General features: G+C 43.9%; 1 protein-coding gene, 1 long non-coding RNA gene and 2 pseudogenes across 13 annotated transcripts in view; 2 read left to right on the forward strand and 2 right to left on the reverse strand.

Moving 5' to 3' along the window:
* Positions 1-25,690, forward strand: part of KIF5A (kinesin family member 5A) — a 44,521-nt gene that overhangs the window by 8,250 nt on the left and 10,581 nt on the right. For 5 of the 8 annotated variants that reach the window (XR_005653454.1, XM_039865778.1, XM_039865774.1 and 2 more), the window contains exons 3-28: positions 5,081-5,168; positions 5,263-5,336; positions 5,756-5,860; positions 6,105-6,153; positions 6,584-6,639; positions 6,880-6,967; positions 7,245-7,369; positions 7,878-7,982; positions 8,168-8,316; positions 8,427-8,575; positions 8,872-9,047; positions 10,101-10,169; positions 10,899-11,105; positions 11,419-11,565; positions 12,132-12,320; positions 12,697-12,814; positions 13,184-13,248; positions 13,358-13,467; positions 13,856-13,957; positions 14,486-14,546; positions 14,769-14,840; positions 14,988-15,092; positions 17,670-17,886; positions 18,144-18,297; positions 18,603-18,685; positions 19,559-19,672. Coding sequence is in view for 7 of the 8 variants with exons in the window: in XM_039865778.1 (XP_039721712.1) it covers positions 5,081-5,168; positions 5,263-5,336; positions 5,756-5,860; positions 6,105-6,153; positions 6,584-6,639; positions 6,880-6,967; positions 7,245-7,369; positions 7,878-7,982; positions 8,168-8,316; positions 8,427-8,575; positions 8,872-9,047; positions 10,101-10,169; positions 10,899-11,105; positions 11,419-11,565; positions 12,132-12,320; positions 12,697-12,814; positions 13,184-13,248; positions 13,358-13,467; positions 13,856-13,957; positions 14,486-14,546; positions 14,769-14,840; positions 14,988-15,092; positions 17,670-17,886; positions 18,144-18,297; positions 18,603-18,685; positions 19,559-19,672 (2,977 nt within the window). In the remaining variant the exon portion in view is untranslated. Of the gene's footprint in view, positions 1-5,080; positions 5,169-5,262; positions 5,337-5,755; positions 5,861-6,104; positions 6,154-6,583; positions 6,640-6,879; positions 6,968-7,244; positions 7,370-7,877; positions 7,983-8,167; positions 8,317-8,426; positions 8,576-8,871; positions 9,048-10,100; positions 10,170-10,898; positions 11,106-11,418; positions 11,566-12,131; positions 12,321-12,696; positions 12,815-13,183; positions 13,249-13,357; positions 13,468-13,855; positions 13,958-14,485; positions 14,547-14,768; positions 14,841-14,987; positions 15,093-17,669; positions 17,887-18,143; positions 18,298-18,602; positions 18,686-19,086; positions 19,115-19,558; positions 19,673-25,690 lie in introns of those variants that run through there. The other 3 variants (XM_039865779.1, XM_039865777.1, XM_039865780.1) reach the window with 3 other exon arrangements.
* On the reverse strand, positions 279-25,089 carry LOC120604964 (uncharacterized). 5 transcript variants are annotated; one of them, XR_005653458.1, is made up of 6 exons: positions 24,835-25,089; positions 16,627-16,671; positions 12,170-12,351; positions 7,856-7,907; positions 5,753-5,898; positions 279-416 (listed from the first exon to the last, which is right to left on the reverse strand). It is a non-coding gene; the product is annotated as an uncharacterized LOC120604964 (long non-coding RNA). The 5 variants fall into 5 exon arrangements; XR_005653457.1 differs by lacking the exon at positions 24,835-25,089 and adding an exon at positions 19,367-19,561; XR_005653456.1 differs by lacking the exon at positions 24,835-25,089 and adding an exon at positions 19,367-19,561 and having other exon boundaries at positions 16,627-18,659.
* LOC120605135 (uncharacterized) lies at positions 3,456-3,571 on the forward strand (annotated as a pseudogene).
* On the reverse strand, positions 9,684-9,802 carry LOC120605176 (uncharacterized; annotated as a pseudogene).

Consider the following 25,690-nt stretch of genomic DNA (forward strand, 5'->3'; position numbering starts at 1 on the left):
CGTGTCTATGGCATTCCCTGCTCATGGGATTACAAAGTGCACCCATTTCTACCTCTTAGATATCTTTTATCCTCACAGTACTGAGAATGCCACCCTTCCTCCCTCTCCAATCGCTTTCTCTTAGCCTAGGCTGAGGAAAAGGGGTTCCTCAGACAATAAATGCTTTCAGCACTTGGAGAGCGCCCTCCATTTTAATGAGTCCACAACACCATTTGGAATTCTTTCTTGTGTGTGTGTTGGTGCCGGTGTTCCCAGAAGGGAAGAAGGGAGGGGCAAGGTTGGCTTGAGAGTTATATTTAATCCCCTTTGGCTGCATGCCTGGCTTCAAGAAGCATGGATAGACATCATTGGCAGAGAAGAGGTGAGAGTCATTGGCCTGAGATAGGTGTGTCTTGATTGTTTCTGTTTCTTGGCCACTAGATGGGAGAAACATTGAGTTAGATAACAATTCAAGAATCAAGAAACATTGAGTTAGATAACAATTCAAGAATCAATGAAAAAAATTAAATTAAATTTTAAAAAGAAAGATATTATCACTGAGGAGGAGAGACATCAATTTGTCTAAATCTGTTTGTTGTAACACTATGATTGTATTCTATGTAATAAGGATTTTATTCTTTGTAATGAAGTGTAATGATAAACTCTACAGGTAAAAAGGATGGAAAATTCACGAAAGTCCTATGAATAACCTATAAACTTAACTCACACCTTAAAAAAAAAGAATCAAGGTAGATTTTTCTTTAATAATATTAAGTATAACCTGATTGCACACTAATATATTTTAATTGTTGACTAAGTTAAAAACAAAAGCACGTAGAAGAAACTAAAAATCAGTCAAAAATCCCACCACCACCCCAGGGAAAACACTGTTAACAATTTGATGTATTTGTTTCTGGTGTTTATTTTTCCTGCATATATACATATATCAATTTTATTAAAAATAAATCATAACTATATGTTGTTTTGTAAGCTATTTTTTCATTAAAAAAATTTTACCATCATTTTTAGATAATTTTATTTTTTAAATGTTTAATTTTTGGATAAGTCTTACATGCACATGTGACAAAACTTGAATAACATAAAAAAGTGTATAATGAAAAGTGAGCCTCCTTCCTACCCCTCTTTTCTAGCCACCCAGTTCTCCTTTCAGAAGGCAAAGTTTCTTGTGGATGTTTCTGAAAGCATACTACACATTTATAAGCAAATACATATACACACGCATATGCTTTTCTTTTTTTTTAACACAAAGGGTAGCATAGTATACATACTGTTCTGTACCTTGCTTTTTTAAAAAAAAAATGAGTCTCAGAGATCTTTTTATATCAGCACATAGAGATATATCTCATTCTTTTTAATAACTGTATAATATGTTATAATTTATTTAACCAGATCCCTATCGATGGGCATTTACGGTTGTCCTAATCATTTGCTATTACAAACAACTGAATGACTTTGTATATATAATTTTTTTCATATGTGCAGTATGTCTGTAGGATACATTTTTAGAAGTGGAGGGCGTAAGGTATATGCATTTAAAAATTTAAGAGCTAGTTTCAAGTCGCCTTTCATAGAGTGGCCCAGTTTATATATGCCCTCATCAATGCAGTGCATCATCAAACTCTTTTATTGTGGCCACTCTGATAAGTTAAAATGGTATTTCTTAGTCTTAATATGCATTTCTCTTATTATCAATGAGGTTGTGCATCAACTCATATATTAGGAGCCATTGTTTTATGATGCTGTATTTCATGATAGCACTTACTGGGGTATAATTTATGTACAGCGAGTCCACAAATCTTATGCAAATAGCTTGATGAATTTTATAACATATTTTGACACTCATGTAACCATTACCCAGAATGAGATCTAGAGAATTTCCTTCACCCCTAAAAAGCTCCCTTGTGCCCTCTTCCTGTCAGTATCATCCCCAGGCAATGGCTATGTTGACTTCTATCACTATAGATAAGCTTTGTCTATTCTTGAACTTCATATTAAGGGAATAATACAGTCTGTGCTCTTTGTGTTAGAGTTGTTTCATTCAACACGTCTTTGTGTTAGAGTTGTTTCATTCAACACGTCATAATCTTCTATTATGACATCATTTTAAATAGCAAAGAATAAAATATATGCACATGCCATAATTTAATCAATTCCTTATCTAAACCAGTCCCCTAAATGTTATTCCTTTGAGTTGTTTTTAATTTCTTGTTATTATAAGCAGTGCGATAATAAACACTCTTGTGGCTAAGTATTGGCTACAAATATATCTGGGTCAATGGACATATATAATTACACCCAAAAAAGTTTGAGTGTACAGTCCTACCAGAAAAGAATGAAGGTACTCATTTTAAGGAAATTATACTTCCTGAACCCTCAGCTACAAGGAGTATTACAATTGTTTTGTTTTCCAGCTTAATAGGTACAAAATGATGTTACTGTTCTAGTTTCCTTTTCTTCAAAAATGTTGAACATCTGTATTCCTTTGTAAGTATCTAGCTCTTGTCCATTTTTTTCTGTTTAGTTTGTCTTTTTGTTACTAATTTATGAGAGTTCTTTATGTCATAAGAATATTAGCTTTGTTTTAAAAACCTAAAATTTTCTTATTTAAAAATCACATATCTTTATTTTAGAATAAGTTTTAAATCTAAATCCAAAAGAACAAAAAACTCCTAAAACCTCACTGTCCAAGGATAACTACTATTAACATGTTTTTCTATGCAAGGTATACATATACATATTTGATTTTACAGAAATGGAATCATCCTTCGCATACTTTTTTTTTTAACATTGCTTACTATTTTAAAAACCACCTTTTTGCTTTTCATGCATACCTTGTCATGTCATTACATATTTTTTATAACATCATCTGTAATGTTTTATTTTTTAATTTCAAAGCAATATGTTGTCATTATAAAATATTTAAATATCACAGAAAAATATAGTAAGTATAAGTTCCGTCATTCTGCTCTCCAGTGATAACTACCATTAACAGGTCTGTATAGTCTTCTTTATCTTTTTTTCTAAGGCTATTTTATCCATACGCCTTTTTAAAAGTGTAATCACATAATATACATTGTTTTTATTTTTTCACTTAACAATGGATCTTGGACATGTCAGTATATCTAAACCAACCTGGCTCATTTTAACAGGGGTAGAATGTGGTAGGATTATAACCAACATCTTCTTAATGGATGTTTGAATTGTTTTTGGTTTTTCTTTAATACACACAGTTGCAGTGAACTTCTTTAAATGCTTGAGCAAGTGTTGTAAAGTGAATTCCTAGCACTGGAGTTGTTGGTACAGAGTACAAACAGTATGGACGTTTAAATAGTTAATAGAATTGTCTTCTAGAAAGATGCTATCTTGGACATGGTTCCATAGTGTAGCAGTTAGCACCCTTGCTTTACAAGCAGAAGGTCCTGGGTTCACACACCCTCGTGGAGCCATGGTCCATGGTCTATGGCCATGCCACCCTGAACAAGCCTGATGTCTGAGCTCAGAAGCTAAGCAGGATTGGGCCTGGTTAGTACTTGGATGGGAGACCACCTAGGAAGACCAAGTGCTGGAGGCATAAATAATAATAAGTAATTTTTAAAAATTAAAAAAAAGAAAGATGCTCTCGGTTTATAGTACTCCCTTCTCTATAGAGTGCCTTCACAACTTCTTTCTCTTGGTGGAGTCTGTTTTTTGGGTTTCAGAGGCTTTTACCACAAAGACGAGATAACGATTTCAGGTAGATTTTTGTCATAAGCCAAATTTTTAAAATCTTATCAATATTAAAAATAATATTTACTAGTTTTCCTTTACGCAAAGAAGTAAAAAGAAGGAAACAAAATAATGCACTATTGTCTCATCTTCATTGACATCAAAAAATAAAAAATATAACACTTATACATGGTTTAAACATGTCAACAATCCAGGATACAAAATGAAAAATGAAAGCCTCTGCTTTTTCAGTTTCTCTCCCCAAAGTAAACACTGTTCATACTTTTGTGTAATTTCTTCTAGAAATATATATAAATTGATGTGCTATTGTAACTATACCTAGAGCCACATCTCCAGCTTTAGCCAAGTTTCATGACTTTCCTTAATTAGTTAAAATGTGTCTCCCAGATTCTGATGTCCATAGACCTAAAGGTTTATGTTTCAGTTGGATAAAGATGGGCTTTGTAGTGAAACTATTTGACAACTAAATCATGATCTCTTTATACGGAATGGCAGGTAATCAGGACTGAGAAATTTGTCACATGATGGAGAAAAAGCTTAGTTTCATTTAATCTTACCAGAGATCTTCCCTTTAATATGATTAGATATCAAATATATTCTTTGTTTGGCTCTTTGGGTTGTAAATATTTTGTATCTTTAGCATTCTTATCAGCACACATGATTTATAACATGTTACCTGAGTTAAGCAAAGTACTTGTAGGTTTGAGTGATGTGCTTCATTTTCTCTTTACTTAAAGCTGCTTCCTTAAAGGGAGACCCATATTTCTGATTTTCTATATTCCTTTCTAAAGGGAGCTTGTGTCAATGTTTCCACAGCAGCTCAGCAGCTCAATATAGATTCACACACACACACACACACACACACACACACACACATTATATAATAGGGAACATACTATATATCGGTCTCTAACTTTGCATCTTTCACCTGACACATCTTGAAGGTCTTTCCATATCAGGACATATGGATCTATTGAGGAAGATATTTTTAAACTTGGGGCAGATTTTTAATGTTAATGAGTTGTTATGTCCTCTCTGTAGCCTGTGCTTCTGTTGTCTTTTCCCACTTCGTTTCCCAGTGTGGGGGGTCCACGGTGGTGGAGTGCTAGATCATCATACCCAGACTGAGATCCCCTCACACAATCTCACTGTGTGACACTCCTCAATGACACTCTCTACCACATGGACACAACTCTTAATAGCAATACTAAATTTTGTTTCTCTCTAGTTTCCCTCATCCCCATAATTGTCCATGCATATGGATGGTTAAAGAACAAGTGCCTTCTCAGACTGATGGAAGAGGTTTCAGTATTTCTTCTCTCTCATACCCTACCATCTTTTATTTCCACTCCAGGGAAAGCCATATGTCTTTGACCGTGTATTTCCCCCAAACACGACTCAGGAGCAAGTTTATCATGCATGTGCCATGCAGATTGTCAAAGGTAATGGATGCATTTTTAGAATGCATTTTTTCCAGCTCCCCATTCCCTCCCCCACTTCTCTCCACCAGTGCTTTTTCTCCACCATCTCTTCCAGATGTCCTTGCTGGCTACAATGGCACCATATTTGCTTATGGACAGACATCCTCAGGAAAAACACATACTATGGAGGTGAGGATTCTGACTTCCATGAAGGGTGAGGAGCAGGGAGTGATGTTGGGAGGCCAAGGAATCTCAGTGAGAGAAGAGCTAGGAATCCAGGGTTGCCTATTTCAGAGGTAGCTGGGTCCCAAGGATGAACTGAGGGGCCATATTCTAGTGGGAGTGTAACAGAATCCCTTCAGCCTGCTGCAGTTTGTTCTTTCCACTACTCCAGTTTTCTTCTTTTGATCTGGAAAAGCAGCAGCAACGGAAGTCCAAAGGACTGTCTGATTCTCTCCTTTTTCCACTAAAAGGTAGACATGACAGTGACTGTCTCCTAACTTAGTATGGTTCCTGTCAACTATTACCTTTGTGGTCTCTTGCACGCCTCTGAGTGGTCTCATTCTTCCTGAGCCCCAGCCTCATTCTGGAATACCCTTACTCACCAGGGAAAGCTGCATGACCCTCAGCTGATGGGAATTATTCCTCGAATTGCCCGAGACATCTTCAACCACATCTATTCCATGGATGAGAATCTTGAGTTCCACATCAAGGTGATCAGGGAATGACCCTGGGCATCGTCAGATGGGGACTGGGAAAAACAGATCTAGTATGAAACCACCAAGATCCTGGGCACCCCAATTTATTCTCTCCCTCTGATTACCTCAGTTCTTCTCCCCCAAGATAGTCTCTTCTGTTCTTTTACTCTCACTACTACTGTTGGAGAAGGTTACATTAGGTTGAGATTCCTTAAGATATATCTTCTTCACTTCATATTCCTCCTTTCTCCCTAACCAGGTTTCTTACTTTGAGATTTACCTGGACAAAATTCGTGACCTTCTGGATGGTAAGTGGTGTTTAACTCTAGCAAGTGCGTGGGGGTGTGAGGAGGGCAAGGAAGAGAAAGATCACACTGCTCTTGGAGTTAGGTATGTTTGGCAAGAGATGCAGAGGGCACACAAGGGCCACACACTCATACCCATGTTCCTTGCCGCTACTTACCAAGACTTCCAAAAACTGAAAGGGTCAGAGTATGAGCTTAGATGCCCAGGCCGACATATAAACAGCCTGAGACAAGCTGGACCCCTGGGGCTAGAATCCTGCAGGGTGAGAAACTGAGTCTTCAGCACATACAAGGAGTTTAGGCTTCACAGGGAAGTCTTCCTCCCTTTTGCACATAGAAGAAACGACCATCTGAGCAGACTATATAGTGCGGGGGCTTGGGGGTTGGAGTGTAGAAGTTCTGGCTTTGCTCACCCTATATTGTCTTGATTCAGTGACCAAGACAAATCTGTCTGTGCATGAGGACAAGAACCGGGTGCCATTTGTCAAGGTGAGAGTGGGGATAGAGGTGCCCAGGCCAGTGCATTGAGAGTGTGGGTATGGGAAGAGGTTAGACCAGTAATCTAAAAGTTGGAGGGTGGATCTCCTGGAGGGGTGAGATACGACAAGGGGCCGGGGAGAGTCTGGGGGCTTGGAAAGGACACTGTCTGAAAAGGTCATTTCATTATTGTGCAGGTAATTTAATTTGCAGATCAAAGCTTATGGGTCATTGTCCATTTGCTCCCTGCAGGGTTGTACTGAACGCTTTGTGTCCAGCCCAGAGGAGATTTTAGATGTGATTGACGAGGGGAAATCAAACCGTCATGTGGCTGTCACCAGTGAGTGGGGATTTAAGGGGCTCTTGAGTCTGGGGTCTGTCTTTCCTCTGTGCCCTTGGGGGCTGAAGGACTCAAAAGATAGCAAAGGAAGACTGTGTTTTCCAGAGGAGAAGGGACCCTCTTTGTGTGACCCTGCTGCCTGGGAGATATAGTGGCAGGGCTAGTCCAGGCAGCACCCTCTTTCTTGGTGGGTGGGGATGGCAGACAGGAGAAGCCAGGCTTAGGGCTTCAGTCCTCTGGAGTTGGTACCAGGAATGTTTCTCTCTTCTTCCCACAGACATGAATGAGCACAGCTCTCGCAGCCATAGCATCTTCCTCATCAACATCAAGCAGGAGAACATGGAGACTGAGCAGAAGCTCAGTGGGAAGCTGTATCTGGTGGACCTGGCTGGGAGCGAGAAGGTTGAGGATCTTGTGGGGGTGGGATGGGGAGGGAAGGAAGTCTGGGGTGGGGGGTGGTCATTTTTAAAATCAAAATGACTTTTTAAATTAAGACATAATTCATATTCCATAAAGTTCACCATTTAAAAGTGTACAATTCAGTGGTTTTTTGGATGTTTACAAGATTGTGTAACCATCACCACAAATTCCAGAAATTTTTCATCATCTGTTAACAGTCACACCCTATTCTCCCCACCCCACCCCCACCCCCTGGCAGCTACTAATTGACCTTCTGTCTCTATGGAATTGCCTTTTCTGTACATTTCATATAAATAGGGTCACATAATATGGATAAAATGTAGACAGGAGGGATGGCCTTTGGCAAGAGAATTTAAGGGAACAGGAAGGGCCTTCTTTGTCCTCTTTCCCTGTTCTCTCCCCTCCTTGGGCTGAGCCCCACTACATGGAAAATAGGTGGTAAGAGCCCTCTCCCTTTGCATGACATACTCGTCCTTTAATGTCCTGGTAGGTCAGCAAGACTGGAGCAGAGGGAGCCGTCCTGGATGAGGCAAAGAATATCAACAAGTCACTGTCAGCCCTGGGGAATGTGATCTCTGCGCTGGCTGAGGGCACTGTGAGCACGGTCCCCTCACCCCTCAAGTTCTACTCCATCTCCCACCTTCTCTTCCTCCACCTTCTCCTGAGGCTGCCATTTTACCATGCCCCTATTCATGGATTGCCCAATCTCTAGTCAGCACCACTGTCCTTTCTGATTCTCCTCTTAAATTTATTTTTCTGATTCACATCTTCCTACTCCAGAAAAGCTATGTTCCATATCGTGATAGCAAAATGACACGGATTCTCCAGGACTCCCTGGGAGGAAACTGCCGGACAACTATGTTCATCTGCTGCTCACCATCCAGCTACAATGATGCAGAGACCAAGTCTACCCTGATGTTTGGGCAGCGGTCAGTGGCGGGGTCCCTAGCTCCCTGCCCAGCCCCTGCCGCTCTCTCCCCTCAGCGTCACGTGAGCCTTAGTGGAGGTCTTGTCTCTTTGTTCCCTTCTCCTCACCCAGGGCAAAGACTATTAAGAACACTGCCTCAGTGAATCTAGAGTTGACTGCTGAGCAGTGGAAGAAGAAATATGAGAAGGAGAAGGAAAAGACAAAGGCTCAGAAGGAAACAATTGCAAAGCTGGAGGCTGAGCTGAGCCGCTGGCGCAATGGTTAGAGAGGGGACCTGCAGGCACAGGAGACAGGAGGAGAGGGAGGGGGCTTAGGGAGCCAGAGAGGGTCCTGTCTGGAGTCGTGCTTAAGGGCTATATTTCTGGAGGAGTGCAGCAGAGCGGCCATGAGGGAAGGGGCAAGGGCCTGACTACCATACTCCCCCACCCCCGAAAAGGTCCACTTGGCAAGAGAGAAGGAGTCTTGGAAGTCTTGGTGTTGAGAAGTGAGAGAGAAAGGACTGTTGGATGCCGCTTTCCCTTCTCCCATCCCTCACCTTGTTCTGCCCCTTCAACAGGAGAGAATGTGCCTGAGACAGAGCGCCTGGCCGGGGAGGATGCAACCTTGGGAGCTGAGCTCTGCGAGGAGACACCAGTGAATGACAACTCCTCCATCGTGGTGCGTATTGCGCCCGAGGAGCGGCAGAAATATGAGGAGGAAATCCGCCGCCTCTACAAGCAGCTTGATGACAAGGTGAGGACAGTTAGGCAGGGCACCGGTGAGTCCAGTGGGGAGAGAAGTGAGAGATTTAAAAATTAGCTTATATGGCCCCTTTATGGTTTTAAAATGGATAAATGCTCATTATTGAAAATGTAGAAGATAAATAAAAATACATAGAAGGAAATTAAAATCATCCATCATTCCACCATTCAGAAATAACACTATTAACATTTTGCTTTTCTTTGTACATATACCACGCAATTGAGATATACTGTATATGTAACTTTGCATTCAATTTTTTTCATTCAGTATTATATAATGAACAATTTCTTTTAACAGTTCTTCATAAAAGTATTTTTAAATGGCTGCTTAACAGTCCATTTATCAGAATATATTTAACCATTCACTTATTACAGGCTTTCTAGTTTTTCGTTTTGTTTTGTTTTATAAATTATTATGAAATGACTAACTTTGCCTCTTGTACATAATACTTAGCTTTTGAATGATTTGATTAGAATGGAGCACTAGAGTAGAATGTCTAGGTTAAGGATATGAACATTTTTTAAAATTTTATTTATTTTTATTATTTTTTAGGTGAGCCAACCCTTGGTTGACCTCACAGATTGCAAGGACCTTGTCAGCTTACAATCCCTTATTTTTTATTTTTTATGCCTATAGCACCTGGTCTTCCTAGGTGGTCTCCCATCCAAGTACTAACCATGCCCGTCCCTGCTTAGCTTCCGAGATCAGACGGGATTGGGCTTGTTGAGGGTGGCATGGCCATAGACAAGGATTTTTAAGCCTTTTGCTGTGTATTGTCAAGGTTATACCAACTTCCAGGGAACATTTTAAGCCTTTTGCTGTGTATTGTCAAGGTTATACCAACTTCCAGGGAGAAAGGAATTTAAAAGTGAGGGTAGAAGTTGAGGAAAGAAGCTGAAGATGTTCTTTTAGGATATGAGGGTTTTAATTCAAAGCCTATAGTATCTGGATTTTATTAGGATCCTACTGCTCCCTCAATCCCATAAGGCTAAACTGGAACGACTAGCTTCCCTTCGCTCCATCTTTCCCTCTTGCCTCCAACAGGATGATGAGATCAACCAGCAGAGCCAGCTCATAGAGAAGCTCAAGCAGCAAATGCTGGACCAGGAAGAGGTAATGGGGAGGAGGAGGGCAAGACATGGAGGAGAGAGGTGTTCATCCCTGGAAGGCTTAAAAAGAAAGATCTTTTTACAGTCAGATGGAATAAGGAGCATTCAGCTAAGATTAGTTACCTCCAAAACTATAGAAGTTTGGGGACTTAATTGGTGTCTAGGTGATTCTTCATTCTGTTGCCCTATTTATTTATTTATTTATTTATTTATTTATTTATTTATTTAGGTAAAGCCAAGCTTGAGTAAATTAAATTTTTTTTTTCAGTTACAGTTGACATTCAATATTATATTAGTTTCAGGTGTACAGCATAATGGTTAGACATTTGTATAACTTACAAATGTCTAGTACATAAATCTACATAAATCTTACATAAATCTAGTACCCCCCTGGCATCATACATAGTTATTACAATATTATTGACTATAGGCTCTATGAGGTACTTTACGTCTTGTGACTGTTTTGTAACTGCCAATTTGTACTTCTTAATCCCTTCACTTTTTTCACCCAGCCCCCAACCCCTCCCATCTGACAATTATCAGTTTGTTCTCTATATCTCTGATGCCTTATTTCTAAGAAGCCTAAAGCCCACTTCCTCTTGACTCTTATATTGGCCCTGGCCACTCTCCTAGAGCTATGCCTGGGACGGGGGCTCAGCTTCCCCAGACCATGTGGCCACAGAAGTGGTCAGTGGCAGCAGACTCTCTCACATGCCTCCCCTCTCCCTTGAAGCTGCTGGTGTCCACTCGAGGTGACAATGAGAAGGTCCAGCAAGAGTTGAGCCACCTGCAGTCGGAGAACGATGCTGCTAAGGATGAGGTGAAGGAAGTGCTGCAGGCCCTGGAGGAGCTGGCTGTGAACTACGACCAGAAGTCCCAAGAGGTGGAAGAAAAGAGCCAGCAGAACCAGCTTCTGGTGGATGAGCTGTCTCAGAAGGTGGTGAGTGGCTGACCTGAATCTAAGTGCTCCCTGGCCTCAGAACATCCTCCACATCCAAAGGGACCTCTCCTTCCTTCCAGGGCTGCATAATGTTTGTACCTTTGTACTGCTGTTCAGTGTGTTGTGAGACCTTCCTCCACTGGCCTACTACACTCTTGATCCCTCTCTTTTCCAGACCTTTCTGCAGGGCCTATGTTTTCTTCATAGCAGCCATAGCAGCTGTCAGGGTCATGCATGAAGGGAGAGGCCTCTGCCTGGGCTGGGGAAGGGAGCAGAAAGGTGGTGATGGGATGACCTGAGGGGCTATCTCTAGGCCACCATGCTGTCCCTGGAGTCTGAGTTGCAGCGGCTACAGGAGGTCAGTGGACACCAGCGAAAACGAATTGCTGAGGTGCTGAACGGGCTGATGAAGGACCTGAGTGAGTTCAGTGTCATCGTGGGCAACGGAGAGATTAAACTGGTGAGTGAAGAAAGAGGTAGCAGGCTTTTAGGTCATTCTTGTTCTGGGCACTGGTGGGAGATGCAAGGCAGAACAACCCAGGCCCTTGAGAAAGGCAGGCCGAAGATCCAAGAAACACACCCTCAAACTGGACACAGGAAAACAAGAAGAGGTTTGTACAGAATCAACTGAAAATACACCTTCTAAAGGCTGCTGAATAAAGGAGCAATGGAGATATGCTCAAAGCAGGATTAAGAGAAGGGGGCACAGATTTAGAAATGATATATGCAGATCTGTGGCAGTGATAATGACCCATCTGGGTGATTAAGCGGAACAGTATGACTGCAAAAGAAAAACATATCACTTTATAAGATGGAAGCGAGTGACTGTCAGAATTGGATCTTTAAGTGCAGTTAGAGGGATATAATGTGAAATGTCAGGTGATAGAGAACTGCTAAAAGTTATTTGGAGAATACCTGTCGCACCTGAGTCTCTGTATATGGGTGTGTGGGGATAGGCAGAGTGGAAGAGAATGGATAAAAGGTTTTCTGCAGCAGAGCACCTCTTCCCTTCCTTTCCCCCAACAGCCAGTGGAAATCAGTGGGGCCATCGAGGAGGAGTTTACCGTGGCCCGACTCTACATCAGCAAAATCAAATCGGAGGTCAAGTCTGTGGTCAAGCGGTGCCGGCAGCTGGAGAACCTCCAGGTTGAATGTCATCGCAAGATGGAAGTGACTGGGCGGGAGCTCTCATCTTGCCAGCTCCTCATCTCCCAGGTGAGTGCTGGAGGTTGAAAACCTTTGCACGCTGTGGGATAAGAGGGTGCCTCTGTGGTTATGGGATAAAACTCCTAGGACCTACTTTTATGTCAAGGGCCTAGGGTCGACTGAAGTCAAAGACAGAAGAGCTTGGGGTAGCAGGGGAGAGTCTGGACTAGAGAAGTAAAGGATCGGGGGGACATTGGCCTTTGAGCTGATGTGGTCTAAAGTAAAGGTCTCCGGAGGAATAGCCTGGACCCTGCATCCTCACGGAAGGCATGGCAGGAGGGGAGGGCCTGAGAGGAGAGCTGGAGTTTACAGAGGTCTGCACTGCCCAAAGTTGTATCCTTTGCTCCATCCATCTTCTTCCTCTCACCAATCCTTCCCTCACCAGCATGAGGCCAAGATCCGCTCACTTACAGAATACATGCAGAGCATGGAGCTCAAGAAACGGCACCTAGAAGAGTCCTATGACTCCCTGAGTGATGAATTGGCCAAGCTCCAGGCCCAGGGTGAGGCCTTCTTAAATCTCTAATCCACCCATCCTATGATCTGGGATCCCAGAGAGTGCATGGAGGGAAAGTGACAAACATCAAAAGAAACCACTGGACAGCACACTCACCCAAAGCATGAGACTAAAATCACGGAGACTAACTCATATGCTACTTAGCAAGCTTTTGCATGTAGCTTATTGTACACAATCCATTGTCCTCTGTCCCTGCTACATCATATGGGGCTGTCCTATCCAGAAGCACATCCCTGTGGGCCAATTCTGGGTAGATGTCCCCTGCCTTGCCTGGAGCTCTGGTCACAAAGTGAAATTCTTCCTGGAAGAGGTAGATGTAATATATGCTGTCTTCCCCTCTTTCTCTTTCTCTCAGAAACAGTACATGAAGTGGCCCTGAAGGACAAGGAGCCAGACACACAGGATGCAGACGAAATGAAGGTGAGTGGGGAAGGTATGGGGATAACCAGGGCCTGGCAGAACTGCGTTGGCCCTTGCTGAACTGGTGTTGGGGACTCTGGCTTTGAGCTTGAGATGGCATTGTTTGCAGAAGGCCCTGGAGCTACAGATGGAGAGTCACCGGGAGGCCCACCACCGGCAGCTGGCCCGGCTCCGGGATGAGATCAACGAGAAGCAGAAGACCATCGATGAACTCAAAGAGTAAGAATTCCTGAGGGTGGCTCTGGTTTCCACTCAGTTCTTTCACCTTGCCATGCCCACTCAGATGATCCATCCCTCTTGGCCGAGGATCCAGTTCTTTAACTTCCATGTATCATTCCTCCAACGATAACATGATTTTGCAGTCCAGCTCCAGGAGGTATAAGGCATAAGAACTAGTCCTAATCCTTGAGGCTCTTCTGATTAGATAGTTCAGGGTTTCTTACTTTGTCTTGGAAGCAGTGGCCTAAGCCTGTGATATCTGAAGGTAGAAGCATCAGTTCTAACTGGACTCACTTGTAAAAGAGGGAAAATGCTTGAGGAGCTGGTCTTCCCTTTCTCCATCATTCATATCTTTTTGTTCTCTCCAATATCTCCTTGCCCTCTGCAGCCTGAATCAGAAGCTCCAGTTAGAGCTAGAGAAGCTTCAGGCTGACTATGAGAAGCTGAAGAATGAAGAACATGAGAAGAGCACCAAACTCCAGGAGCTGACGTGAGTGATGGGTCCGCCTGCAGACCCACAGCCACATAGGCTCCAACTGCCACTCAGCCACACCTGCAGAGGCAGGGTGCAGTGAAGATGTGAATATGGTGACCATAGGAAGCAATTCCTCAAAAGAATAATTTGATGAGTAGAGAAGGGGTTCGGGGGAAGGAGACTTTCAGAAATAACCTCTGTTGAATATTAGCTGACATGGAAAGATGTTAAGTGTAAAACTCAGGTTACAAAAAAGTGTGAGTGTTATGATCCCATAAAATGCATATGGGATGTACATTCATAGAAAAAAAGAGTCTGGAAAGATGGACACGAGAATGTTAATGGTGGTTTGATCTGTAAGTAGTAAAATCATGGGCTTTTTATGAAACATGTCTTGCTTTTTTCTTCTTTCTATTCTGCACAGTGAAGACGGGTAACTTGTATAAGTAATAAAATAAATAAATAAATAAAAGGAATGGAGGAGGGAGGAGAAAGGGAGGAAGGAGGATCTTGAGAGATTCTTCTGTTTTCCCCTTCCTCCAGATTTCTGTACGAGCGACATGAGCAGTCCAAGCAGGACCTCAAGGGGCTGGAGGAGACAGTTGTGAGTTAACAGGGTGTGGGGACTTTCTCTTTTCTTCCTGATTTCTTTCTAACCTCATTCCTCCTGTTCTCTGCAAAGTCAGTCTATGGCATAATCAGGCACACTTTTTTTCAAAGGATGAGTGACACTCACTTGACTAGACAGACTGAAGGTTCCAGTAATTTTGAAGTGGGAAGAGTGACCTGTTATTTGGCTATCCCAGTCTTTTATCATTCTTTCCAGGCCCGGGAACTCCAGACCCTCCACAACCTTCGCAAGCTGTTCGTTCAAGACGTCACGACTCGAGTCAAGAAAGTGAGTGCCACCCTCACTTGGGCTCTTCCCAGCCCCCATCTTGTCCTCCAGTTCTCAGGTTCTTCCAGCCCCTGGTCTGTGGGGCTGGCTGGCATGGGGCCTGTTCAGCTTCAGTACAACCACGTCTTTCCCTCTGTCTTTCATCAGAGTGCAGAAATGGAGCCCGAGGACAGTGGGGGGATTCACTCCCAAAAGCAGAAGATTTCCTTTCTTGAGAACAACCTGGAACAGCTTACAAAGGTTCACAAACAGGTAAGAGTGGGGGGAAGCGGTAAAGAGAACTCTCAAGGCCAGATGCCTGGGATACCAAATGCTCAGAGGCCCCCTGGATTTAGGGAAATCTACTTGCATGTTTTCCTTACTTTTCCCACTAATCCCTTCTTTATACCATATTTGGTTCCACTTTTACCTTGTTCTTTGTTCCATGCCTGGTTTCCCTTCTCAAAGCTCCCAACCTGCCTCTCTCTCAAAGTGGAATCCCCAGGCCTACATTGTTGGAGAGAGAGGTTGAAAGTGATAGGGAGTTCAGAGGCATGGGGCTGCAACTATACCCGAGGATACTAGTCAGACTTTAGCCAGACACGTAAAGTAGACAGAAAGAAGCCAGGGAATTTGGGCTTTCTCTCATGGAGAGAACTCTCTCTGTTTAGGCCTGGGGCAGGCATGCAGGGAAATTCAATGATGTCCTCTAGATGGCCCATCCAGCCCCTGATTGGGGCCATGCAAACCTCCTGTGTATTAAGTTGCTGCCTCTCTGTCCCCCTCCTTGCTGCTGCGGTTTCTTAGGTGGATGACTGGGTTTCAAAGGTATGGGGCGGGGAGGTAGAAGGGGCAGTCCAAAGGAGTCTGGACAGGAAATGTTTGGTGCGGACAGAGCCAAATAGTTGAGACTTGAAGACAGATGCAACAGTCTGTCAACGGGCTCTTTTACTAACTAATTCAGAAGATAAACCCTAACCTATATTTCATTTCCTTCTTTTCAAATCCATCTTAAAATTCCACTTAAACTCATATTCTCGCCAAACTTGAGCTTAAACTTCTTTTCCTCCCAGTGCTCTGCCCAGCAGATATAGTAAATACTCAGTACTTTTTTTTTTTTTTTGCTTTTTTTAATAATGAAAAAAATCCAGTGACAGCCTACAGAGTTTATTTTATTTAGGCCTGCAGAGGGCTTTACTGCTATCTCTAGAGGGGGCACTTTGCTTATATAAAACAGTGTAACAACATTATAGAAAAGTTGAAAGACATGAAAGAAACATTTGTAATCAGTTCCGCCATTCTTTTTCATTTCCATGTGTTCATTTTCCTTCTCTATCTGAATGCATGTTATATTGCTTTATTCCCCAATTTTTTTTTTATTGTGGTAAAGTACACATAACAAAATTTACCACCCTAATCATTTTTAAGTGTACAATTCTGTGGTATTAAATACACTTATAATGTTACGCAGTCATCACCACCATGCATCTTCAGAACTCTTTTCATTTTATAGAAATGAAACTCTGTACCCATTAAACACTAACTCTTCATTCCTCCCTCTCCTCAACCCCTGGCACTCATCATTCTACTTTCTGCCTCTATGATTTTGACTACTCTAACTACCTCACATAAGTGGAATAGCATACAGTATTTGTCCTTTGGTGACTGATTTATTTCTTAGCGTAATGTCCTCCGGGTTCACCCATGTTGTGGCATATGTCAGGAAATTACAGGCTATTCCCCACTCCCAACACCTCATTGAAGCTTCTGCCTCTGCTCCAAGTCCCAAAGACCCAAAACTACTTACCTATAGGATAGATCCTCAAAATTTCCTACCGCAGCAGACATGAGGCTAGAAAGGAAAATGAGAGAGATGTAGAAATTTCTCCATCAACAGAATCTTACATAGCCAGAGCTACAGCCCCATTACTAATTAAGCTAAACAATTATCACAGCAAAACACTGTTTATAATCTGTAAATTGTCCAAAATTAAAGGGGCACAGAAGTGTTTCTAGCTCTGCCCTTTCTGCTACTGTTCCCAGCTACACTGATTTCCCTGATATCTTCTAAGGCCGGCTCCTTTGGCAATCTGTAGTGCTCCCAGTCATGTGTGAGACCCTCTAAAAAGATCAGGAGGTCTTTTCTGGCTGCAAGGTGGTTGCTATCACACTGTAGCTTAATTTAAATGAGGGAGGGACAGCCCAGGAAATCCTGGACTGTGAAGGTAATGAGCACAAATGTTTGTGAACCTCAAACATTTTCTTTCCTTCCTATGGGGCGTCGTTGTGTGTATGTGTGGGGGTTAGGGGTGAGTGGGGACTCCTGTATTCCAGCTTCTGCTCCTGCTCTGCACTGTACCTCACCTGCACTCAATGCCATATCCACCCTCCAAACTGCTACTGTGCTCTCGCTGCCCCGCCCTATGCATGCCCATAAAGCTATCTCTGGGTGAGGGGTGCTTCATCCCCATGGTTGCCCTGGGGCTGTTGGTTTGGCATAAGCTGTGAGATATTGAGGGGGTTATGTCTAGGTCAGGAGGAGACTCGGACAGGGTGCTGTTACAAGAGTTCTGGGCTACAATGGAGTTGGCACATTTTGCTGCCCAGAAAAAAAATGTGACTTTTTAATGCCTGACCACCATTTGCTCAAGAAGAGGTAAAAAACTGGCTAAAACAGCACGTTAGGTAAAGGGAGTAAGGCTTTTCGAGGAAACAGCATGCATGGTCTCTGTCTTCTCTGACTTGATTTTTCTTTATTCTGTCTCCCCACCTGCATCCCCATTCCACTGCTGGCTCTCTCTTGGGTCCCTTGCTTTTCTTTCCGCCTCTTTCCCTGGGCTCACCCCACAGCTGGTACGTGACAATGCAGATCTGCGTTGTGAGCTTCCTAAATTGGAAAAACGACTTAGGGCTACGGCTGAGAGAGTTAAGGCCCTGGAGGGTGCACTGAAGGAAGCCAAGGAGGGCGCCATGAAGGACAAGCGCCGGTACCAGCAGGAGGTGGACCGCATCAAGGAGGCTGTTCGGTACAAGAGCTCTGGCAAGAGGGGCCATTCTGCTCAGATTGGTGAGTGGAGAGTGGATAGCAGTAGGCAAGGTGGAGTTACCACCTGGGGAAATTCAGCAAATTCCTACATGTCAAGCAACTAGATCATTGCTTCTTACTCCACATGCCCCGCCACCTCACCCTACCATCACCCCAAAAAAGTATAAAAATGAATTATAGGTGACTAGTTCAATTCTAGCTAAATGATTTCAGTGGACCAGGGCAACTGCAGGGTAACAAATAGCCTCCTCAGGGTCATTTTCTTTTCTTTACCACAGCCAAACCCGTCCGGCCTGGCCACTACCCAGCATCTTCACCCACCAACCCCTATGGTACCCGAAGCCCCGAGTGCATCAGTTATACCAACAGCCTCTTCCAGAACTACCAGAATCTGTACCTGCAGCCTGCACCTAGCACCACCTCAGATATGTAGTGAGTGACCATGGGCATGGACTAGAGTCCCGACCTAAGGCTCTCTGTACCCTATAAGGCATAAGGTTGGGTCAATTATTGGGTGAAACTTAATTATTTCCTAAGTAGCTTCATTAACTCTTTCTCAACTTCACATCTATGATTAGAAGGCTGCCTTCCCAGCTGCGACCATGTTTGTTGTTCTTTGTTCTCTGGTGGTGGGGGGAGGTGTATGGCTCCATTCCAGAGGGTGAGTGTGGATGAAGGTCCTTGGAATAGTGGGGGTAGGTGCCAAAGGCTGCATCTCTCTCCTCTGCTCCATCCAGCTTTGCAAACTCCTGTACCGGCAGTGGGACCATGTCTTCTGGCAGCCCCTTGGCTTCCTACCAGAAGGCCAACATGGACAATGGTAAGTGAAAAAGATGGGTCACCAGCCTTTGGGATCCCGAGGGCAAGTTGAAAAGTATAAGAAAAGTAAGTGACCCTGTACCTACAGGTTGAACACTGCCCGTCCCTTCAGGATCTTGGACTCTTAGAAGTAGATTCCTCCTATTACCATGCCTGTCTCTACCGTTACCTTCCTTTCCTCTACTCTCCTTTGTGAGGGCTCAGGAAGGCTTTTTCTCAAATAAAATGATGTAGTATGGAGTGGTTGTAGATAGCATGCCACAGACCCAGATGTAGCTATGCTTCAAAGAATCACCTTTCTTTCTTAAGGGATTAGGGTGAGAGAGGGGTTAGGAAGACTGTTTCTAACACCCAGTCCTTTTTTTTCTTCTAATCTTATGTTCTCAATGATGATCTCTTCAGGAAACGCTACAGATATCAATGACAATAGGTACACCAAGTCCTTACTGCTCCTGGGTTCTCTGGGTGGGACTGGAAGAAATGATTAAATTTCCCTCATGCCCTAGTTAAAGGTTCCCTGGGGCCTTGGGGGTTGGGGGGAAGGAAATGGAGAATTGGTCTTGCCATCACTGCCCTGCCTCATTGCAGAATACTGGCCCCTCCTCCAATCCCATCTGTGGCTTCTCCGTATTCTGGTGATGGGGCTGGGGGAATAATCTGATACCCTTGGTTTCTCTCCTACCTTGGAGAACTTTGTGATCTTGGGCAAGTCAGCTCCATCTCTGTGGCTTTGCTTTTCCCTGGATTCCTGTAAAACCTGAATAGTCCCTGCCCTTTATTATCTCATAGGAATGCTATGAAAGCGGAATGAGAGGAATGCTTTCATTTATACAGGGCTGACAATGCTGTGATTGTGGTGGGTCTCTTCTTCTAGGAGTGATCTGCCATGCGGCTATGAGGCTGAGGACCAGGCCAAGCTTTTCCCTCTCCACCAAGAGACTGCGGCCAGCTAATCTCCCACTGGACTGCTGCATACCTGCACTTTCAGGTAGCTTCAGGCCGATTCCTCTGACCAGCCTCAGGTTGCCTCCTTTCTTGCCCTCAGCCTATTTATTTCTCCCACTTTTATTTATCATCTCAAACCTTTTACTACTTAGTTGTCCCCCAACTTCTGTTTTCTCCGTCCTAGGAGCTACAGTCACACTGCCCCAGGTCCTCTGATCTCCCCTCCCCACTTATGCTTTCCCTGCAGCAGTAGTAGTAACCACAGTACTGCCTTTCTGCCACTAGGGGTCACTGCCACATGTCAAAAGAAGTGAAAAAAGGCAAATGGATCCAGAGCCACCCTTAGGTCACAGGATGCATTAGATATTAGGAGACCTTGGGAGATCATTCAATCCTCCCTCTGCCTCCACTATAAAATAATTTTGGATGGATAGGTATTTTCTAAGACATCTCCAGTAAAGGAGATGTTTGATTTATTTCTGTACCTGTGTCCTATACTCATTATATCTATATGTCACCAATAAGCTTTAGAAAGTGCTCGGGGTCTAACTTTTTGTTTCTCCAGGTGCATTGTCAGCACTCCTCTCTCATATTGCTCTGTGAGATGGAAAACAGCTGTGTCCTTACCTCCAAGCCTTCTCTACCTCTATCCCTAGGTCCTCTCCTCTAATAGCACAGGCACCTTTCTGGTTCTTGTGTGCCCACCAGACTTCTCACCATGGTTGCTTTAGGGCCAAGAAATGGGCACTGGGATCCGAAGTTTTTTTTTTTTTTTTTTTGGTCCACTTTGGATCCTTGGAGAACTAGAAATGAGAGAACTTGGCCAGTTTCTTACCGGGTTGCATCCAGCCGAGCCCTCTCCAGGGCTTTTCCAGAGTAGTAGGCCAGGCACAGACAAGCAAAAAGGCATGAGAAGCAAAGAAATAGGAATGGGGAAGGAGTTAGAAAGATCTGGGGTAGAGGAGCAGGGGCTGGGAGGGTGGTGTCTGGTTGTTGGTATTAATGGAACAGGACTGTAAACCAAAGTATGTATAAATGTCACCCTGTTCCTTTTCAGTGGCTGGGCTGCAGGTGGTTCCTCACAACCTCTTTCTCTTTCTTCTCCAGTTTCTAAAAGGGACTGAGGCCTCTTCTCTCAGCATGCTGCAAACCTGTGGTCTCTGATGCTAACTCCTTCCCCAATCCTTGTTGTTTGACTGTATTGTTTGATGTCTTCTCTTACTCTGTATCTCTTTGTACTCTGTATCTATTTATCAAAAGCTGCTGCTATGTCTGTTTTACTCTCTAAGTATCTAATTATGTATTTAGCAATTTCTAAGCATAGTATACCCCTCCTCATTTGGGGCAATAGGGAGGAGGGCATATGTCTCTTCTTTCTCTCATATATACGTCTCTCACACTGCGTGGTGTTAGTCATGGAGATAAAAGGAAAAACAGGGCTAGAGGGCTGTGATCCTTCACACACACACACACACACACACACACACACACACACACACAAAGCCTTAAGCAGAAGAATGTCTTAGCATCATAAGATACAGAAATAGACTCTTCCTTCCTCCTCTTTCACATATAGCACAGTAGAGGGTAAAATGGAAGGACTACTAAATTATATGGATTTTCTTCATACACCCCCCTCACTCAAACCAAGGGATTCCAGGTATGCATCTCTGCCCTCTGAAATCTGCCTTTTGCCTCCCTCTTCCTATTCCTCCTTGGATGACTGAGAACATGGCTTGCTCAAGGGATCACTTCTCTTTCTTCTCCAAACTCCTTTTAATAGTCTCAACGCCACAGCTAATGACCAGAACCTAGAGTTGCTTTGAAATATTTTGAAAAATTGAGGAGGCAGACCCTTCTAACAGTCTGTCAAATGGTTGCTCATCTGTCCATGGTATAATTATAAGCAAGGATAGTCAAATGATTGCTTCTTTGGGTTTGAGGTTAAACAGACTGGGAAGTTCCTAAGCATTTTTTGCCACATAAGCTGGATTCCTTGGGCTGCATGTTCTTCCCATTTCGACCTTTTGGTTTGGGGGTTTCCAGTTCACTGGTAAAATAGCTATCTTGAGATGCCTTCCTTTCAAGCTGGAGCCTGCCTTTTCCCCAATATACATAAAAAAAAAAATTTTCCATAAAAGAGTTCTTTCTATAACGTCCCCATCTCGTAAGTGCACTTTAAAGAAAGGGCAGGGCAGATTTTCCCGAGGCGGAGGAGCCCGAGGGCTTGAACTAGGGGCTCTCTTTCCCCAGGCTCCCTACCCCTCATGTAATTGATAGGACTATGTTTTGGTTTGAGATGTCCTTTCCTTCCACATGGTGCTAAGGTGGCTTTCCAGGTAACTGCAGGGATGGAGAGTGGAGGTTACAAGCCAGTCTAAATCAAGAAAATCTGGTGTTCAGATATCCAGTTTTAGCTAGGATGGAAAAACAGGATCCCCCAGCAGCAGGGCAACCATCTCCTAGCTTCTAAGTCAGGAAAGAAAGCTCAAGGACTGCCAGTTGGTTAATATAGGCTGTATTGGCCCAAGACTTTTTCAAGAAAAGTAGTCCCTTTTCCTTTGACCTGTTGGGCTCCTATTAGCAATTAAGGAGAAGTGCAGGGAAAAAGTACCATAGAAATGTGGAATAAATCTAAGGTAGTGATATTCAAACATTTTTCAAAACAAATCTTATAGAGAACCCTGATATAAGAAATAACTAAATGATGCAGACCTGAGCAGTTTGCATTTTTTTTTATTTGATGGAAAATGCTTCTTTCGTTGGGGAGTTCTTGAACAGTCCTAAGAGACCCTGAGGGTTCTGTAGAGTAGTTTGAAAACCACTGTTCTCAGTAAAGGGGTTCAATCTGACTTCCTTGTCCCAAGCTTGCAATTCATAGCAAAGAGGGCAAGGGTGGGTCGATGAGCCACACTTGTCTCCAGACCCAGTCAGAGAGGAAGAAGATAACGTGTATACCTGTAGACTTGTGCTAATATTTACCAGGAGGACACTTAAGAATCCAGTGGGTTTTATGTAATCTTGCCACCAAATGATTCTTTTAAAAAATATAAGAAATTGTGAAGGTGTAGGGGCAGATGAGGAGAGAGGTGACCGAAGAAGCAGCCTTCTTTTTAGCAAGATGTAAGGGAAATATAATTCACTTACATAACTCAGAAATAACATACACACACAAAGCCTTCACCAGAAGGTTCACTCCACATCTTCCTCCTCCTCCTCCCCCTCCCCCACCGACACTCACCATATCCATTTCAGAGAGCCAGGGTCACCACAGAGGGCACCTGGCTTGCCCACTCACATCTGCCAAAATGTTGCATGCTAGCGTGGAAGACAAACCAAACTGCACAAACCCCAGTGTGTATTTATTTGATGTACATAGATTATCTTTAAAATAAAATAAATTCAATGATGACTCTACAGTGTTGTAAATCTTTTCCCTCTCCATTCTCTCTTTTCCTTGCATATTATGGTATTTGACAGTGTGGTATATATCCTTCCAGATGTTCTTCTATCTATTTACACACTTTTTTTTTTCACTTGGCAATATATCCTGAGGAATTTTTTCATGTCAATATATATAGATATATCTCATTAAAATATAGATATATAGTTTCATGTAGTTATCCTATAACTTATTCAACCATTCCACTATTGGTGAACACTTATCTAGGTTATTGGTAATTTTTAACAAAAAATGGTCTCATTTTTTCCCCAGACCATCACCTTAGTCCCAGCATCAATCCCATCCTTCTCCAGTGCATCTCTATGCTGACTTTGCCAACAGCTCAAATCTCTTGTCCCAAAATCATCTACCACAATCACCCTCCTAACCCACATTTTAGAATATACCCCTACCTATCTTCTCTGCTCTTACCTCAAAGCTGCTGGGATGAACGGAGAAAACCGCACAACCAAAACGCTTGGGCAATTAAAAACAAAGAGTCTGCAAACCTAACTGGACCTTCCGTGCTGCTTAACCTTCCTTCTGTGTATCCCTGCTGTTTCCTCTCCCACCCCCCAGGGCAATTGGTCTAAACCCTCACTCAAGACTCCGTCTCATCTTCCTCTCTTAGGCAATACTTTGTCTGCTTCAAAGGGAAAATCAAGGCAACTGAGGATGAAATTCTTCATCTCCCCACACATAGACCTACACACTCACATATATCTATATAGATCCTCTCCTTTGTCCTTCCTGACAAGCGCTAAATCCCCCTTTTCCAGGCCAAAGCAAGTCCCTTCTAGATCCTTCATTCTAGAGACACTCAGAACCCCCTATATATAAAATAACTAAAAGCAATGCAGAATTGGGCAGTATGTATCTTTTTTGTTAACTTCTGTATCAATTTCTTCTCTTCTCCTTGTAGGGTCTCCCTTAAAAGTCTCCCCATTTACTGTGTTTCTCTTTTAGTGACTCCCCATCTTGTTTTCTTACAAGATTTCCTGAAAAAGTCTCAGGCTTTCCATCCCCATTCCTAAATTCCCACTCATTTCTAAGCCCACTTTGTTCTGACTCTTGTTCTGCTGAAAATGCTTTTCCAAAGGTCACTAGTTACCAAGTACAATGAGCAATTCTCTGTACTTGTCTTGCTTCACCTCTCCATGTTATTTGACAGTTCTCCACTCCTTCCTTCTAGAAACTAGACTCCGTTGGTTTATGTGACCCTGCTGTCCTGGTTTCTTCTCCAGCCACCCCCTCAATCTTCTCCCACCAGCTTCTTAAAAGCTGGTCTATACCAGGGTTCAGCCCTTGGTTCTTTCTTTGTTCTCTCTGGGAGATGTCATCCACACCCACATATTCCACAACATTAATTAAATCTGTGTTCTCAGCACAGACCATTCTGCTGAGCTCGGGGCCCATATGTCCAATTGTCCTCAGGTGCACCTAACGAGTTCCAAACTGAACTCATCTTTCCGCCAAAACTGCTCCTTTTCATGTCGCCACTGTCTTTCTTCACCTTAGCGAGAAGCCTGGGATTCATGCTGTGTTCCCCTTTCCCTCAAACCTCACATCACTAAGAATTTTCCAAACGGACATCAAACTATACCTCTAGATGACATCCCCTTCTTTCCATCCCATCAGCCACTGTTTTAGTTCATCATCTCGTGCGTGCCTAGACTTTTGCAGTACTCCAGTCACCCTCTATAATGATGCAGAGTGGCCCTTCTAAAAGCACATATATTAAAACTACGTAAGCGTTCTCTTACTTCGTAAAGAAATGCTTTTGGGTTAGCCTCAGGCTGGCGGTTACTCCTAGAAACTGGGCAAAACCGGCAGATGGCGACTTCGTAGCAAAGAAGCCCTCGACCAAGGAATGAAGCAGGCCAGCCCAGGCTGTAGCCCCTTTGCCTGGGTGACCAGCCAATGCCGCGCAATCTGCGCGCAGCCCTCAGGGCGCACAGCTTCCGGGCGCGCATGCCTGCGCCAGGTGAGCCCACCTACCGCACCAGCGCAGGGGCGGGCAGGCGCCGGGGGGCGGAGCCAGCCCCGCCCTACCCTGCTCGCGCGCCTGCGGGCCAGCCTCCGGTCACGTGACGGCGGCGCAGGTGAGCACCGCTTCCGGGGTCGGAAGCCCGGATAGCTCCCGGCTCCGACTTCCACTCAGTCGGGTACGCGGGAGACCATGGCGTCCTCCTCGGCTCCGCCGGCCACCGTACCGGCGACGACAGCGGCTCCCGGTCCAGGTTTCGGCTTCGCCTCCAAAACCAAGAAAAAGCATTTCGTGCAGCAGAAGGTGAAGGTGTTCCGGGCGGCTGACCCGCTGGTGGGCGTGTTCCTGTGGGGCGTAGCCCACTCGGTGAGACCCGGCCCTGGTAGCCCCCGTAACCTTGTCCGAATCTTTGAACTCCTGCGCCTCCGGGCGTCCCTCTTTCCAGCCTCCTGTCTCCGGTGCCCCTAGCGCTGCCACTTTCCCCCTGGGCTGTCCTGTCCCCTGCTCACCAGCCCCCAGGTGTTCCACTAAGTCTCTCTTCTTGCTCTAAAATTTTTTTAATCGTAGATGTTTGTCTCTTTCTCTGCCCTTTACTCCTCCACTCTTCCACTTCAGGTAAGGAAGTTCTGCCT

Source organism: Pteropus medius, unplaced genomic scaffold, assembly GCF_902729225.1.
Source record: "Pteropus medius unplaced genomic scaffold, Ma_sr-lr_union100, whole genome shotgun sequence".
Taxonomy (NCBI): domain Eukaryota; kingdom Metazoa; phylum Chordata; class Mammalia; order Chiroptera; family Pteropodidae; genus Pteropus; species Pteropus medius.